The sequence below is a fragment of the Aphis gossypii genome, chromosome 1 (assembly GCF_020184175.1).
Source record: "Aphis gossypii isolate Hap1 chromosome 1, ASM2018417v2, whole genome shotgun sequence".
NCBI classification, from domain to species: Eukaryota; Metazoa; Arthropoda; class Insecta; order Hemiptera; family Aphididae; genus Aphis; species Aphis gossypii.
In genome coordinates, this window is record NC_065530.1 from 35,608,649 (window position 1) to 35,629,004 (window position 20,356).

The 20,356-nt window shown below is 30.3% G+C and overlaps 1 protein-coding gene across 1 annotated transcript in view; it reads left to right on the forward strand.

Moving 5' to 3' along the window:
- The window catches only part of LOC114121600 (protein trachealess-like), a 120,362-nt gene that overhangs the window by 92,795 nt on the left and 7,211 nt on the right, over nucleotides 1–20,356 (forward strand). The window contains 5 exon segments of the mRNA XM_050198433.1: nucleotides 8,658–8,899; nucleotides 15,229–15,308; nucleotides 15,376–15,465; nucleotides 17,363–17,534; nucleotides 18,428–18,549. Coding sequence (XP_050054390.1) covers nucleotides 8,658–8,899; nucleotides 15,229–15,308; nucleotides 15,376–15,465; nucleotides 17,363–17,534; nucleotides 18,428–18,549 — 706 coding nt within the window.

The following is a 20,356-nucleotide window of genomic DNA, read 5'->3' on the forward strand; positions in this document are numbered from 1 at the left end:
TTTTTCTTACGCAGCCATATACAAGTCGTATTTTTTTTTCTTTAACGACCAACCCATTACCTGAGACCATGTCAATATTATCTGAGTGCAACGAATGAAATATTTTTTCTGTAATCCGTTATAGCTGTATGTATAATATTATAGTTAATTCAAACATAATAATTAGCATTGTATTTCTAAATATTAATATAATTATATAGAAACTTAATATCACGGTTTTTATAGTCACTAATATGTTATAGTTATATTATAGTTTGTAATTCGTACTATTAGGTATATATTATTATAGGTAGTCATAGTAACTATAAATTCTATTATTTTAAGTTATAAATATATATATATTAGGATAATTAAAAGGATCTAATAATATTGTATAAAAGTACATTTTATTTTGCAAAATGTACTTTTAATCTAAAAATATTTTTAATTTTTTATATGTTTTTAGTGCCTGGTGGTTTGATATATTATGTGCATATTGCATAAAAGTACATAATATGTGTAGGTATGCTCCATTAAATATAAAAAATACTCATAGCATCTGTAAAAACATCAATTCAAATCATTGGACAGTCGAGTTTTTTTTTTTTTATATAATGTGATGCCAAAAATGTATTTCTTGTTTTCATTGCAACATTCTGCAATTAGAAATCAAATATAAATATTTGTATCCATTTTTGTGACGAGTTATTTACGAGTGACAACTTCCAATTCACCACGCCTTTGTTATTACATTACACAACTGGTATTATATATTTATATGTATATATTTATGTGTGTCGAGAAATTAAACCAATGCAACAATTAAATCATTAATTTCAACAACATTTAAATTTTATAACTTTATAATATTTACGTTTATAATCATCGGAACGTGAAACGACATAAGTTTCAAACTTGAAATCGAGTTGACTGAAACAAGGAAAACTACCCTTTTAAACTTAGCGATTTTTCCTCCCTCTGGAGATACAATACAAACGACTATGGAACGGCTGATTAAAAATGTACCCACCATAAAGTTCATTTTTACGAGTGTTATTCCCCTTTCTTTCGCTCAACAATTGTAATTTGTGGAAATATTTTTTATATGTGTATATGAGTATATTAACACGTGCTAAAAATATGGTTTTAAACATATTTTATGTGTTTTTCGTAAACAAATGATGAAAAACCATAGTATTTGTTTGAAAAATAAATCTATGTTGAGTATATATAGTTAATACAAAGCTCTAGAAATTGGATGGGTCGGTTTCGTATTAGCACAAAATCGAAATCTGTCGGAAATCGCCATAATGACGCATCCGTTTTATAGTCTTTATAGGCAACAGACGGTGCATCTGAGGAAAAGAATAATATATCCTATACAAACATATATATGCTGCAGCTGATATATATAGTGGTGTACATTTGACTTTATTTGTGGTGGTGCAAAGCAATGAGGCTAACATAACTTTCTTTTTTTAATATGAACAACCCTCCTAAAAACTTTTTTTTCATAAAATAAGATAATTATATAATGTTTTACTTGAAATCTTTGTATTCGTGATATATCAATAGAAACACATCTTATTATATTGTCATCTATACAAACTTTCAAAAAAAAAAAAAAAATGTTAGGTTATTATTTCAAAGTATATTAGTAAAAAACTGTTAATCAAATAAATTCAAACTCAATACTCATCAACGACTATATATTATTGATTGATTCATGTTAGTTGATTTTTTAAGCCGTCTTTTTGAAAAGTTCATTATTTTAAAATAACTAATTTTGTTGCTCTACAAATTATATCGTTATTTAATAACTGCGTATACCTAAATTATATAATACTTTTTAATTGACCCTGCAGCTATTGATCGTTTTAATTTCACGTGCAGTCGAAGTTTTTTGGTGGTGCAGAGCGTTAATAAATTCGTCCACCATCAGATATATCCAACATATGGTGATGATGCGTGTGGCGCCTTTGCACAGTTCTATTATTCATGCCACTGAATATAGGTATTACCATAACTATTATGGTCGTAGGTACGTACCTACCGTACGTAAACGTACCTATATATGCGATCTACGTCATCATCGGCATGTGCGAAAACTGTGAACAACAATAACAAACACCTCCGTTACGGTTACGTAAACATCACGATTTTCGAGTAGAGTAAATAAATAATAACGATATGAGAAATAATAATAATAAAAAAAAATAGCCGGATCGATTACTTTCGTCTTAACCACGGCGAAACCTTCAAGTATACACCGGCCGGCCATTATCGCGGCGTATATAATACGTTACGTTATTCAGGAGGTCAGTTATCGGACGGATACGTGATTCCGCGGTGACCGTGCGGACTCGGCACCTGCAGTAGCGCGGTTAGGTCGCGGCCGACCCTCCGGTGACGGTGGGTCGGCCGCCGGTCAGGGGTGTGGTAGGACTCGCGTCACGCCGCCGTACTATATCGTCCACACGAATACACGTGATGGTGCGTCCTCACGTACCTATGATTTCGCCGCCCGAGCAATACTATATACGCGTACCTATAGGACGTGACCGCTGATGGTACACGCACGCACGTGATACCAGCTCCGACCGACCGACCGGCCGTGCGCGATTCGGTCCGTCGTCGTCGTCGTCAGCTGTGCCGCGTGCCAATCCTTGCACATAATATACGAAACGTGCGATGACATGACGACGACGACGACGACGAAGATAATAATAATAATAATAATAATAATACACAAACACGTCTGACTTTAACGGTATATGATATTTATATATATACATATGCAAACTGCATACCTGGTAATTGGTTGCTCACCGTTTTCTTTTCACGTCGTTTTGATTACAATCTATTATTACATTATTTTTAAGTCCATCCTTCGTCGTGATGTGTAACTCGATCATAATAATATTTTACTATTATTATTGTGTTATTATACGATTCGCATACCTATATCGATAAGACTTTACAATTAATATAGTCTACATTATATTATACATAAAATAAATATAGAGAGATACGGTCTAATTTCGTCTTCGGACCATTGTATTGTATCGACTATACCGAAAAAATTTATAACAATATTATGTATATAGGTATATACAATTAAATTTCAGTCTTTTCTTATAGTTTATGTATAAATTATATATATCGTATACATATATATATATAATGTATCGTGTACATGTTGTATATAAGGTGAGCCACCTACTAGCTACTACCTTTACTTTGTCATAAACTTATATTGTATCGTATAGCCATATTCTGTATTCTGTAAATTATAAACTATATTATCATAGTTATTAAGTATATTTACCTTTAAAATAAAAACCTACTCATCTCAGTTGATGTATATAACATTATAACAATCAATATTATTTGTCATACCATTGGTTCATTTATTAAAAGTACGCCGTGACATAACCAGAGGAATTTTGTGTGTTGTGATTCCTTCCGCGGATTTTTTTTTTTTAAATAATTATTATTTATTATTGATATAAAGTATAATATACCTACTTCTATGATATAAATGGCTTCTGACTGCCGGAAAGCATGACTAGTTTGAGAACTTGTCTAATTGTTTTATAATATTATTATTATACATTATCAATTTATAAGACATAATTATTATAATATAAATATATTTAAAACGTAGGAGGTACAGTAAATACTATTATTCTTGTATGGACGTAATTTACAATAGCATAAAAGTAAATTTGATTGTAATAATAATTTATACTAGTAAGATAATATATAGTATTTAAATTAAATTAAAATAATTAATGTAAAAAATCTAGTATTATAATAAAAGTCGAGTATTATGTAGGCGAAGAGTGACAACATAAAATTGTCCATTGGGATAATCTACACTAGAGAGGGTTTGTAAAAGTTGCAAACACAGTCCCACGGGAAGTTCGATTTTCGAGGATGTCCAGTTTTCATAGGTCTCCGATGAATTGCAGGTAATAGACCTTCTTGCTGGCTTTTACTGCTTTCTCGTCATAAAAACTTGAAAGGGAGAAAAATGCATTTCCAGTGAAAATAACTAAAATCACGTACAAAAATTTTCGCCTAGGAATCGATCCTACAGCTATATAACAACACTGCTGTAAATCCAAAGAATTTATTTTAAAAATAATAATAATAATAATAATATGTATAATAGTGAATGAATAAAAGATAATTCTAATATTTTTCTTGTCTTTTTATATCCATCATTCTCTTCTGTTATTGTTCAAAAGAGATTAATGATGGATTATTTAATCAAACATTCGGGTGGCGGCTTTCAGTCCAGGTCAAAGGCGACAAGACCCGGTAGCTGTTCTGGATTAACACGGTCTTTCTCGCACTCTCTTAAAAATGTCGAACAAACAATAGAAATGAAAGAAGGAAAAAATGAATGTCTACGAATATAAAAAACAACGTTTCACGTGATCCGTAACGGAATGTTATTAATATAAAATGAGATCAACAACCATTTGTGTTTTACTTACTTTGTATTCGAAAAAAAGAACAATAACAAAAAAAAAAAAAAACATTTTTAAATTACTGACATTCACTATACCTAATATAATTTAAAAGATTCTAATTTTTTGCATATTTTTTTTTATTTATTATTCTAATATAAACGATTCTAGAAGTAAACTAGAAATCAAATCTAAATAAAATCTATATTATCTGACTTAGCCAATGAACTATACAATCGAGATTAAATATAAATAGTAAGAAAAACGTAGTACCTACATTTATGGTTGAGTTACTAGAAAACGAAAGAAACGTTGAAACTATTTTTAAATTCTCTGTCTTTTATACATGAACAAAATAATATTGCATAAACAATTTATCATATAAATTAAATATTTACAAATAAGTATTAAGTATTAATCTGATTATGTGTATTTATTGTTTAATGTTTACATGTTTTTATTTTATTTGTATTGTCATTATAAAGATGATAACGCCTAAGAGGCAAACGGTACAATTTAAAAATGTTTAGGATATAGAAATTAAGCTTAGTGTGAAATGGCTTTTTTACAAGTATTATTATTTTAATTATAATTGTTTGGAAATAGAAATTTTATAGTTTATAGAACTTAGAAACAAAACAAAAAAACATTCAAAACCATTTTAAAAGTACTCAATAGTGTATTTGAATGCGTTAAATTTACAGCTGGATTACCACTTGGTAATTCGCATTTTTTATACGATTGTAATAATTAGATACTAACCTTACTTACTCAGTTTTATTATAATATTTGTATATATTATTGTGTCTTAGATTATAATAATTATTAATATGTAGAATGATCGCTCTAAGACATTATAATATGATGAATTTTTTTTAGTTTTTAACAGTCATATAGTTTTGGTGAGATGGTGAATTTATGAAAGACCAAATATTTAAATGAAATGTGACTGACGGTCATTCGATACTTAAAATGGTTTTACGCGCGCGCATGCGCAGTGTGCAACCACTCACAAACACACTTACACATACACACCTCACAATCATATATATAAGTCCGTCTGTAAAAGCGAAAATGTTTTTCGAAAGAGAACCGGTAACCTAATAAACACGGTGTGTATGTTGGCGCGGGGTCCAAAGTGCCGAGTGGCCGCCGACACAGCTCGTACGGTCCCGCGGGATCTTCCACCGCCGCCTCTGGTCGGGCAATTTGGTCAATTTGCTTCGTAAAAGAAGAGAAGAAGAACACAAGTGGCTGGCGTGCGCCAAGGGGAAACCGTTGTCATTGATAATTCCTCCTTTTTTTTTCCTCTCTTTCTATTTTCTCACTACACCTTGTCCCCTCGCGTACACTGAAACGCTAACGTTTTTATTTCTTCCACCGCCAATCAATGTGCACTGCGGGTACACAAGCTCGTGTGTATGTGTGGGTGTATATATATAGTATGAACGTTAACTTCGTTTGCCTTTGAAACGCGTTCAAGGGCTGCCAATACGACAGCGAAATTATCGCGTAATTTTTCGGACGCTGCAGTAATCAACGGTATAGCACTATGTAACGATATACTTATGTGTATTTGATTATCTGTGCCCGTCAAAATCTCAAAATACCCCCGAACTTTCAAATCATTGTCATCTGTCAAGCTTATCGTAACTCTCGAATATCGCCGTAAACCTAAATAAATAAATTTCAATTTTCAAAATGTGGAATATACATCTGTAAGAATAAAAATTGACAGCATAAAATGTATAGAAATTTAAAATGTTTTCCAATAGAATATACTCATATAATATTATATACCAGTTGTAGTATCGACCAAATAATTAATAAAACATTTGATCATCAATTGGTATTGTGTAGTATTCGCTTCATATAATGTATTATGATTTAGAAATCTGTCAATATGTACTTTATGTAAGTATAGTCTTTAATTTTTTTATTGAAAACTAATTTTTTTCAATAGTCTTGTGTATACAGTTATGAAAACACAATATCAATAAAATATTATAATGTTTAGTTTATCTTAAAAGTTAAAGTACTGGATATATAAAACTATCAAAGCTAATATAATATTTAAATTAGACAATTATTTTATCATTGTATTATATGATTATAGTCATACTTAAATGTAACACTAAATGTAAAAATATGTCTTAGGTATTGCAAACATCTATAATGTACAATGAATTTTCTTTCAATATCATCACATAAACTCAAATACGTTGCGGAAAAATGTTTTATGTTTAGAATATTTGTTCATCTATTATTTAAAATAATTTATGAAGGTAGTTTTTTAGTTATTGACTATTGTCAAGTAGTTGTTATACAACAACAAATATAATTATATGCAATGTAATTTATTTAAATCATGCTTAATAAAAGTTTCTAGTATACGTATATCGATAATAATATATAGAAAAAAATATATGATGTTTATGCTTTATAACAATAATAACTTATATTTATTGTTAGAATGTATACATATAAGTTTATAAATATAATATTAGAGGATGATATCCTAAAGTATATTTTTGATTAAACGTATAGTATATATGTAATATATGACTCGAACGCAATTGATTGTGTGGAGAGGGTAGTGTTGGGTCAAGTCACTCCCAAGGGAAATCGGCAGATATCGGTGGACATTATTTTCCCCTTAAAAACAAACAGAGTCTTATTAATTTAAATCCGTTTTCTTCTAATAACTTCTGGGGTCTTATATGTGATATATTTAATTGGTAATCGATTATATATTTTACTTAAGTTATTTTCCCATCACACACGTTGTCCAGTTGTCGTGACATAAAAAAATGTTTATATCGTATCGTTAGCTTATTATTTATTATTGTTTTTTAATGTTACGTTGACAGTATTTTTTCTTGATCGCTCATGACACAATATGTACTAAACGGGAAATTTATTGCTTTTCTGACCAGGTTGTTAGTGAGAAAAATGATACGATCGGTGTAAAAAAAAAATGCTTATATTATTTAATAATAAACGATTCATAATACCGAAAATGGTCGTGTCAGAATATGATATGAATGATCACAATAATAAAAAATGCATACCTGCCTATTGTCGTCTACGCGATAAAATGATCTTCGGGCAACACGCATAAACTCATAAATATTGAGTATCGACTGCCCACTATCGTATTTAGATCATCTTTTGCGTCAGTCATGTACTCGTGTATAATACTTCAGTATCAGCCAACCACATTTAGAAATGATAAAAAAAATTCGATTAAAAATCGAACATTATACATTTATGGTTTTTAAAAGTATAAACATTTTTTAAGAATTTAAAAACCTTCAATGGACTTCATTAATTTATTTAAGGTATATAAGTACTTAAACTCTCGAAACAATTGATTGAAAAGGTGTTCAATTTATAAGATTAGTTATATAATATCAGATTCAAATATAGTATGTTTAAGATAAATAAATAAATAATATTAGTCGGTAAAATCGATACTCTCGAAATCTCGAGATGAGTTGATATTAACTAATATATTTTTGTATAAATATGTATAAATTAAATATAATAAGCTGCAGTTATAATATTATCATCTATGTTGACATAACTATAATGGAATTATTATCCATTTACGAGTTGGCAATTCGAAAATTCGTGAAGGTCAGATTTTTAAACATAAAATCACACTCTCTCACACTCAGACGATACACTTATGGTTACTATACAGTATACAACACAAACAACGATTTATGCAACAACGGCAACGAAATAATAATAGATATGTATAAGTATAACGATACAACATATACGATCAAAAAACCGGTAAATTTGAATTGTTGACAAATCCGGAGAAGAGTAATAATAGTTAGACGGCGCGCAGTGTGTGCGATATGATGTACATCGACGCATGTGACTCGAATATAACGCTCGGGGGTTCGTCCGTCTATTCCGTACATGGACTCGTCCGGTTACTTGATCAATATTATTGACGAAGACGACTACGTGTGTATGGTTTAATAATTAAAAACGAACTCTCGACAGCTCGTGCATTTTAATCGTCAGATTTATAATATGTTTCAGCAACAAGTTCCATTAAATTTATTATTCCCATTAATCGATACTATGTGTGAATATACTTCTTATAAGGTTTATCGGATTATATCTATGGTTTTTAATTTTAATTTGTTTTTTATTTATTATTATTATTATTTTTTTTTTTAGAATACTCGAGTTAAGAAAAGAAAAAAGTCGAGACGCAGCTAGGTCAAGGCGGGGCAAAGAGAACTACGAGTTTTACGAGCTGGCCAAAATGCTTCCGCTGCCTGCAGCTATTACGTCACAGTTGGACAAAGCTTCCATCATACGGCTGACAATATCGTACCTGAAGCTGAGAGACTTCTCAGGGCACGGCGACCCACCGTGGACTAGAGATGGCCCACAATCCGCATCTAAAAACCTAAAAGGTAAAGTAATCCACATATTTGTATGATTATACTAAATGGTAAATGTCAAATGTCTATGTGGATTGATCACATAAATTAGTACGCACAATTATTTAGATATTATATTGTTAATACCTACATAATATATAACTTATATAATTCTAAACAAATTATTAGTCATAATATCTTTGATGTGCAAGTATTATAATTGAAGATTTTTAATAAAATTAAAACGTTTCGTATTACAGACTAAACAGTAACGTTTCTTTTTAATACAGTTTATTTTTCGTGGGGTTGATGTCTGCACTTGTCGTGGACATTGCTTTTGACAATCACTAATTTGACGAATTCAGTTAAACTGCACCGACGACCGTATTGTAAAATCGCGTTTTTTTTTCCGGGTGCGCGAGTACAGTTTTTTTGGGGGTTGGATTAAGGAAGACAAAAATAACTTTTACACTTGACCGGCATTCAATTAAAGGGCAGATCTGTTTGAAATTTAAAAAAAGGGACTAAACATATATAATTTTCAGTATTTTCGTTATTTGATAAAACTATAAAAGTATGATAATGTGTTCTTTACAGTTTTAAATTATACGATACGATGTAACTTAAAAATATTCTCATTTCTAAGTATAATTTGAAAAAATTAGTTATTAAGAGCATCCTCAATTTATTTAAATATATTGAAAACAATTACCTTTTAAAAATTAACTTTAATTTCTTAACATTTTATTTAATATATTATTAAATTCATCATTACTGATGCAAATTATGCTGTATTCAAATAAATAAATTCAAACCATGAACAAAACATGCACATTTTATCTTATTATACATTTTGTTACGCTACAAGAAATAATCGTCTAATCAAATTATTACTACTACAGAGGGCTTACATACTGCCCCGATAAATTAAGTAGATACATATTATAGGATTTGAATTCAAAAGGAAAAAAAATAAAATAAAATGTTAAGTTTTCAAATTTTACATAAATATAAATGAAATATGAATAAGTAAGATATTATGCAATCATAATATTACTTTAAAATATTTATAACAAATATTTTATATTAAATTTTTTAAATTTACCAACTTTATTGTTGATAATTGGTCTTATATAATGTAAGTACAATTATTATATTTATAGAGTTTTGGTAACCGACATGATTTATTCAAACCTTTTAAAATTCTTTTGGTTCTTAAAACTTTTAAATCACACTCTTGAATAGTTGAGTACGTTTTTTCGACACGTTCTACGTTTAATGATCCTACAGTCTACCATGACAAACTTAACTTCGTTTTGGAAATAGGTAGGTACACCTCTTTAATTTTTATATGGGACGATGACCACACTATGACCACCGTACAAATGTCAATCAAAACATTACCAGCCTGGTATAATTCGATTTCGCGTTTAAATGCACTCGTCGAACGGTCAAGTAAATTCGTTTATTCTACCCAACGTTTATCGAATTACCCGTTATCGAGTGTCCGTTGGGACTATATAGCCCGCGAGTGACAGCAGTCTTTTCGTCAGTGTAGATTGTGCGTGTTATGTAGGTATGATGTGGTTTTGCACACAAAATATATTGTATAATAGTACGCCCGAACAACATTGCTAAACCTTCAATTTCATCTCTTTATAAAAATACCTAGGTTTTTAATTCAATGATTGTTTTCTCTCAAGTTCAAAGACTTTATCCTGCAGGTACTTATATATTTATCACGAAAAGGATACAATAATAATAATTACACAAGGATATTGGTTTTTAGTAAAACATATTAGTAATTTTTATAAGTACGGTCCAGCGCAATATTACAGTGCAAACGAGTATGGGTTATCGTATAACGTACAATTGAAGTACGATTTATACAAGAGCATAAATAATCATAATATAGCGAATATTATATTGTAATATTTTCTGGTTCGTTTGATCGGCCGCGGCCGCAGGCGCTGCACGAACGATTGACTCCGCGTATACAATATACGAGTACATACTATACGCAGTGTCCCGACTTCCGATGATGATGATGATGATAATAATAGTAATAATAACAGTAACAGTAACAATAATAATAATAATGATAACATTGGCGTATACGTAAGTCGTGGGTGCGCGCGCACACAATACGGATCTAACTAGCTTAAACGTCGCGTCGCCAATATTACGCGACGTATAAAAGAGGGTGACGGCGACCGATTTAGTTAACGGCGGCGCGGCGGCGGTAGTGTTATTAGATTAACAAGGAGGCACCCACAGCCGACATCCCCGCGACGGCGTGCGCGACTCATACACACGCACAGCATGCACACCCATACGAAACCCACACACAAGCGCGTATACGATGAAATTTGCGTACATTATAAACGAACACTTTGTCACGAGCCAATTTGCATACGTAAGAGGCGCGAACTCGTAATAGGTTTTGTGACGGAAGAGGGCCATGGGCGTGGTCAATACTCGAAAATCATCGAGCACATCTCAACGTTATTAATATAATAATAATAATGATTTATATTCACGGTTTAATTATTATTACGTATTGCTCGTCGCAATACTCTTCCGTCTGCCCGTTATAGCAGTACCGCCCAAGTCCTATACAGGCGCCCGCGCGTACACACAAAAATGATGCCAATTGGCCGGTGACACGCGCCGATTTTTCTACCCCCGACAAAATGTAACGTTATGCATTTTTTTCCCCAAAATCTGCAATATATTATTATTTTAGTTGACATCATTTCTATATGTGTTATTATTATTAAATCGTAATATAATGACTGCCGAAGTGGCCCTGCGGAGTTCGACCGAGTCCCATCTCGTGAAGTTGATCCGTTGAAGTCGCTTAACTCGTGTTCGGTTTGACCTCACGAAATGATTGTCCCAAAAATATACACGAACATATAATAACTATAAATATCGTTTACGTCATTGCTGCTGCACGCGCAAAACTGTTACCTGGACAATTTCTAATGTCACGTATCTCATATGGTCGCGTTGTCTTATCCATATAGCCATGACATATAGTAAAGTGTATGTTTTGAATTATAGATTCGTAGATATTCGTATTTCGTTTTATGTGTTATATTGTTTGATATTAATTTAATTTTTTTTTTTACGAAACTAAATTATATAACCACGTTATTATAGCAGTTGACATTATGAAATTATTATTTCATATACAGGTCTCTTCAATATATATATATACAATACATATTATACATTTTTTATTATTTTACATACATTCTTAGGTATAGCGTATTTGGGAAACTTCTTTATTATGCACGTGAAATAAAGAAAAAATACACTTTGATCTAATAAATCAATAGACTGCTGTGGTTTTTAAATACAAGTACATTAATTTTAAATAACTTAAATAATAAAAGTCTTAAAAATAAAATGAATTTTATCAACGAAATACAAATATAGAATAATATAGATAATATTGTGGTCAGATATTTATTTTCCTCTAATATTTTTACTACTTATAAAAATTTTTCACAAGTCGGCATAACATGTTAACATAACGAATACAAATTTTTCAATAAGTATTTATTGAATTGTCATCCATGTCACTTAATCAACTCATTTCAAACACTATTCATTTAATATAGGTATTTTCTACTGTCTGTTAGACTTTTATATTTTTATTGATTATTGTTATTTTCATATCATGTATACCTACTTAAATTATACCAGCGAATATTGTGAAAAATTCTTGGAAATGCTTTCTAATGATAGTGACAAAACGCAGTGCCTATATAATATATAAAGTGATTCAGAGCTTTCTTGTTCGGTGACACAATAGGAGACTGGAGTGTAAAAAATAAAAAAACAGAGGGACAAGGACGAAGAAGCTAAAAGAACAAGAGACAGTTCGTAATTTGTGACTCGTGTCTTGGAAAAAAAATGACAATTCTTTCCACGGCTATCAGCACGAGACTCGAGAGCACATGCCCATTGTCCAATACCTAGGCCGCCAAACTCATCTCTCTCCACGGTCAATCATCCGATCAATATTTATGTCGTACCACCGTCACGGCAATTATTTTGATTACACCTCTTGCCAGCAAAAATTCTATACATGCTATCGACATCAACATCATCATCACTATTGTATAGCGTACTTAGATTGCTACCATCCACTAAAATACGCTTTGCTCCGTTATACATTTTGTCTAGTTCAAAACACGATAATTTCATTGTAACTATTTCAATTTTTTTTATTCTCAGAGTCAAAATATAGATAATTCTAATTCTCAAATGGTTCACTTAATATTAAACCTATTTAAACATTAGCCACATTATATTTTATGTAATAGGTTTTTCAATAAAAATTCCCGAGACTTCTACTAAAAAAATAATATTTAAGGTTTTATATTGTATGCATGTCATTCGTTTTATTGTAATATATCTATTTAGTTTTTTTAATCGTTCAATTTTAAATCATCAATATTATATTATATTGAATCAATACGCTATAAGGTAAAATAAATTTATGTAATAATACATATTTGGCTCTTACAGTGACACTGTAATTTTTGGATCATGTAGTGAAATCGTCACTACCATGTGGTTTTAAACTAATAATAATTCCGTGTTGACAATATCTCAATAACCACCAAATTTGATTATAATTTGTGGGTATAATAATTGTAATAATATTTTCGTCAAACAAATCTGGCCGACATCACTTTAAAGCGAATTAAGAGTGCCTGGGGGCTTGTTATCATCACAAAGAGGAACTCTTGGGGTGAGAAGAGTTTAAAACACTACCCGACTGATTGCTAGAACCCATGAATAAACCTCGAACTAACTGAGTTAAATATAAGGGGAGGGCTTTAAACATTCCCCCCTTTCTCTTTTTATTTTTGTGGTTTCAATCAGCCAGCCGCAAAATAGGGAGACGGGATTTGTTAAACACACACGCGCGCCACCGACTTAAGTTAATTTGGATAACAAAGGTGCACTTCTCCACCCTATGTGTATATAATATTTATTTGTGTTTACAGCCAAGTAAATAAAAAAAAATAAAAAATTTAAAAAACTTATTTAATAACCAGAGAGAGATTGAATTACAAGTTTTCATCAGTTTAACATCGGTCAATTTATTATATTTATTAAATATTGAAAATCTATAATTGGTATATTATATGAAGTGATAAATTTGGTTGGTACTAAAAAATTAATAATTACAAGAGTAATTTTAGTTATAACTTACAGTTATATATTTTAATAAAGATAAAGAATTTTTTATGTGTAAAAGATACATTGTTTATGAATCATATAATAATATAGGTATACTTGACTATAGAAGTATAACAAAATCAAAATTATGAATTAATGTAAAAAATTACTCTCTTTATAATATTTACAATTGTTTTAACAAGATAAAACTTTGTAATTAAGCATCCACCCGTGGTACCTCTACTATTATTATAAATAACTACCAACTTATATCCAACAATCAATATTCTAGATTCATTTTTTTGTATGATCTACTACCATTATTATCATTAATAATCTGAGTGTTGATCGGATTTGAACCATAATAAAAAATAATAGATCAAAAAATAAATCCGGCAATAAAAAGTTATACATTTTTCTCGGCCTAAAATAATATCTAAAAGTACAATTTACAAAAACTAATTTCATATTGTATTTGACACTCATATAGCATATATTCCAAAAGTTGGGAATTTTCCCCTTAGTAAAAATAACAATAAATAATTGTTGACACCGCCAGGAACACATGTGGTAGTTGTCCCAAGGGACGATTCTCCTACGCAATACTTTATAGTCCCTGGTAGTGGTGGTATAGACGATATTAGTATTTGGAATATGATAGGCATACCTACACGTTGTCATAAGCATTTTTGAAAACGACAACGTATTTGTAACTTAAAAAACGAAGATAAATTCATATTACACGTTAAAAATGAGTACATTTTTAAAAATAAATGTCCATAATAATTGTTTATAGACTTATTGCGATTGGCTCGATTATTATACCGATTAATAAATAAGGGAGATATGTTATTAATACCAACACATATTATTACGCCAAACTGTTTGTGCAAAGTAAACGACCAAGTTGCCAAATGAAAGTCGCAAGGGTGCTTTGGGGACGAAAATGTTTACTCAGTTGAGGATTAGGATAGACTTTTTTTGATTAAACTGGACGTATTTATGTAGGGGCTATATGGAAACAGTTCTTATTTGAGGGAAACGATATGATTTCGCGCGTTTAATGAAAAAAATACACAAACTGGATACCATATAATAATATATACTATATGCGATGAACATTAACTAGAAAATATAGAATGTGTTTATACGTGTTTCAGGAACCTCAGCTCGAAACAGATCTCCTAGTACTATAGCCTTGGAATTGTTTGAACAACACCAAGGCACACATATACTTCAAGTAAGAAATTAAAAAATACGACTTTAAACTACTTCGATACTATTAAAATTGTTCATGATTTTTACAGTCGTTAGACGGTTTTGCGTTTGCGTTAGCTTCCGACGGACGATTTCTTTACATATCAGAAACCGTGTCCATCTACCTAGGTCTTTCTCAAGTGAGTATTTTGAAATACCGTACAATATTAAATCATAATTGTTACTCAATATGTATATAAGTGTGTATAGGTACACTATAAAACAACATTAATGCCGAGCTATACATTGTTGAAGTCTTTACTTCCCGTACAACAAACTCCCCTTCGAAAAAGGCATATATATATAATATGAGTCGGACAATGTTAATAATTGCGCTTAACACTATTCTACTTGTAACAACCGGGAAACACTTTGCTCCCTCGTAAACCACTACGTATAATATATTAATCCAGTTTTAACTAAATAACAATATATGATTGCATAATTATTTAAATATACAATCACGTGGGGAAACTTAATACGTATATGTGAAATAATACCAAAGTATAATTTACATCAAACATTACCGATTTAACTCAGTATTGACTTTGGTAATAACTAAAATTTGACCTTCGTACTAGCTATAACTCGATTCAATATTTTAAATAGTAGTTTTTATCTTATAATTGAAGTAACTCAATATATAATAGGTATAATTTATTTTCACGCTTCTTTCAAGTATATTAAATTAACGTCATATAATGATATTAAAATAAATTCACTTGTTTAGTTCATTTAAAATTAAATTGTTTCTGATTCGTACATTGTATTATTTAAATACTTTTTAGTGTAACATTGTCTATTGTTTCAAAATTTATTTTATTTCCTGTATTCTCTTAGTTATGTATAATTGTTTTTTTCTTTTTACCGAACTAGACTATATATTTATAAAAATACGTTATTTTTCATAAAAATAATTAACAAAAATAAACTATTTTAATATCTGGTAATTAAAATTATTACTTGTATTTCTCGAAGAAGATAATGCCTGTAAAAAATGTTTACACAATATTATTATTTATAAAAATATAAATTTAACTCATTAATATTATATAAGAATGGTAAATTTTAATAGTCACAATAATTAAAAAAAAAAATAGTTTGGTTTGCCAATTTCTTATATTTCTTATGTCAAATCAAAATTATAAACAATATTAATATACTTACCATTAGATATACATTAAAAAAAAAATACATAAGTGATCAAAGTTATATCTATTTATTTATTTTTTATAATAAAATTTTAAATAGGTACATAATATAATTTATTAATTTTGATACCTCAGAAGAATATATTTTATATAAATTTTATTATATACATGTTTAGTAATTATATTTATTTTTATTAACTAGTAAATATTTTCGTCCCTATTTCATGAATGTTTTCATCAGTATGAACTATAACTATATTTTATTTTAAATTTGTAATTTTTATAAAAATGTTAGTTTTTTAATACTTACTATAACCATTACATGTATAGTACATCCATGTTCCAAAATATACTATCAGTGTTTTTTAGTTTGTTTGGCGAAATGTGATGTAGAAACAATCGTCAGTTCTAGAAACCAACCCTGCACGCCATAGCCCTGTGTACAGGCCACGTCAAAAGCGCAAAAACCCTGGGTTTCCCCCGTGTCGGCCTTTGCAGCATAGCTATTGATTGTGTCAGGCGGGCAAGAGAGAGTACGGTTCGGAATTACGAATGAGGAACACGCTCGCACGGCTCAAGTGTACGTGAGTCGAATTCGAGTCGAGCCGAAACCCACCCGCGCAACCTTTAAAACCCGTCAATCCTCCCTTACCTTTCACCGTGAAAGGGTGATGTGGGGGAAACTGTTTGTAGACCATGCGCACAGCCCTATATATAGACTAAATTAACGTTACGGACGGTAACAATGATGGACGATTCGGGAAGATTTTTCACTAAGTCCAAATAGTTTAATTCCCCTAGTAACGTACAACCAATATCTCAAGAGGCTTCCAAATGTCAAACTGCTATATTATAGTTCCTTTACTTATCTGTGTTATTTTTTCAGGTAGAGATGACCGGTAGTAGTGTGTTCGACTATATTCATCAAGCTGATCATTCTGAGCTGGCCGAACAATTAGGCCTAGGACTGACTCAAGGCCAGGGAATGGCATCACCGTCGCCTAGCAGTGCTGGCTCCGAAGAAGGAAGTTCCAATGTGGGCACGGCAAATCCCGACGGTGAGTTTTCATCCCTTCAGACAACAGTGGCTACACTCTACGACGTTTCACGTGATTAGCCACACGCTCGCCCTGAGTGTTTTTTATTGCCCCGTCACGCCATATAGAACACTGAAATGCAATCCAATTTATAACCAAAAAATAAAAATAAAAAACATCTAGTCCGAGGGAAAAATTAGTTTGGTCCTTTTTCAGTTACAATACGCTCGATCCGATAGTGCGTGACGGAGTATTTTTACGAATTGACGCGAGGGCTATGATTTTAAACCTAATACAAGTTCACTCAATACTACTTTACTCAAATACTAAAATTTAAAAAAGATAATATACTTATTGAAATTGTTTTAACTCTGTCGAAATTATTACTTAAACCATTATAATCTCTATGACTTTAGTATAAAATTCGTATAAAATGTTTGAGTAATGAATATATAAAAATATAATCGTTTTTCACACACTGACCACCGATCATGTGCTTATAGTTTGGAACATTATAATATCGTATAGACTTTCTGAAATATATAAGGAAGCACGGATCATTAGTCTAGCCACAAATGGTCGTGACTTCGAATACATAATTATAAAAGATTATATTCCATTGCTGTGTAACAAATGATATTATTATGCTGATATACGTAATACGATCGCCTAAACATTTATTTTTTAATACACGGGTATGACAAAAATTATTTTACATAATTCGTAATAATTAAATAATAAAAACTTTGAATCGCTTAAAGGTATATAGGTAAACAATAATTTTTACCTTACGAAAAAAAAAATGACCAATAAATTAGTTAATAATAACAATAACACAAATAGTTGTATTGAATAAAAAATCAAATACAAACATTTAGAGTATTTCTATAATTATTATTTTATAATATTTTCAGTTTCGTCAGTGATGTCTCTATCCAGCACAAATGCATATAAAGGCTTAGACAGAGCATTTTGCATTAGAATGAAGTCGACGCTGACTAAACGTGGTTGCCATTTCAAATCCTCCGGATATAGGGTGAGCTTACATATATATATACTTTTCTAATACGGATATTATTACCGCTGTATATAGGGTGTGGAATTATACATTTCATCCCATTTTACCAGTAATATATAAATTCTTTCATTTGAAGGGGAAAAGTGTAATTTTCAAACCAAAATTGAAGTAAAGGGTTGATGGTTATGTGATTATTAAGCTTAAAACAACCGAAAATGAGTGCGTCATACTAAGTACCTATATAGTTAAATATTTCGATTCTAATAATTGTTAGAAATAACTGATTTCGACACACTACAACTAACTGTATATTTTTAAATAAAATTACTTTAATTACTTAAGTTCTGACAAAAAAAAAAAATAAAATTTATAATAAATATTTAAATTATATTTCAAATAAAATGTATTTACGTGCACACCATCAATACTTGAACAATAATATTAAGTTGTATAAAATACGAATGATGGTGTTGACCTAATGAAACAGGGGGATGAGAAATAAAGACGAGGAAAATACAAGGGTTGAAAATTCTACCCCAAACATAAATGATGATTCATTGAAACCACTAAAAATTAGTACTTTTGTTCGAAATACTTCTACCATTTTAATTGGATATCTCCTCGAGCACTCGAGCCATGGTTTTCGGTCTAAATTTAACAACAAGAGAAAATAAAATGAAATTATCAAATACCTTAGAGTGTTTTTTTTTACTTAATGTTATTTATTTACACAACGTTATTCATGAGTGCAAAATTATCATCATTTTGTGTATACGTAACACATATAATATACCAAATAAACTCGTATAAACATAATCATTGATGCGTTTAAAAATTCCATACTTAAGCAATCTGTCACCACAAAATTGACCACTGCTTAAATGTATACATAGATATAGTAATATGGTAAAAGGTGCATAATATGTATATTTACATATGTGGTGACAATGACAAAGAGAAAGCTATTTAAACGATGATAAAACAACATTAACACTGATATTGTTACAGAAATAATTATAATAATGCACAATTGGTGTTCCACTTTGGTTACATAAAAGTTTTATTTTAAATGAGTAAAAACATTATATATTCGATAATTGAAAGAAAATTACCATTATAGGTATCTATTACGTAGGTATACAGTTATTACATCACGTTATTATTCACCCCTTGGTGGTAATTTTTTCATCTTGATTTTTGGTCTGTTTCTGATGCACTAACAAAAACAAGATATCGGTTAAATAACCATAGATAATTATATTTGGGTCCGTATAGACGGTGGACGAAACAAAAATCCCAATGTTTTTTATATATATATATAATACACGCGTATGTGTATGTGTTTGAATGATTTGGGTTTTATGGACGAACAACTCTGATAATTTTGTTAACGTCTACTCTGAATGAGCCTAATTAATTAAGTCGCCATAGATCCGTGAACGTTTTTGTTTTAAAAACAACTCCCTTAACAAGTTTGCACGTAAAGAACAATAGAAAACAGTTTAATAACAATAATTGTGCGTGTCATGCGTTTGATCATTTTATTCCGATTTCATTGTAGTTCGATAGAATTAAAGACAAAAGGTAGCAGATGACACTTTAGTATTCAACAATAATATTATACAAAATTCGATTCACATAAACACGAAAAAAACAATAACTATAGTCGGAAGAGTCCAAAAAAAAAACAATAATAATAATAAAATTGTATCTCATAACGTGTAAACGTTTAGAGTATAGTAAAACGAAAATTGAATGACCGAAATAGGCGGCCAACTTAAGACCGTTGTTAGGATGTACAAATCATAACCAGTGATCGTGATGA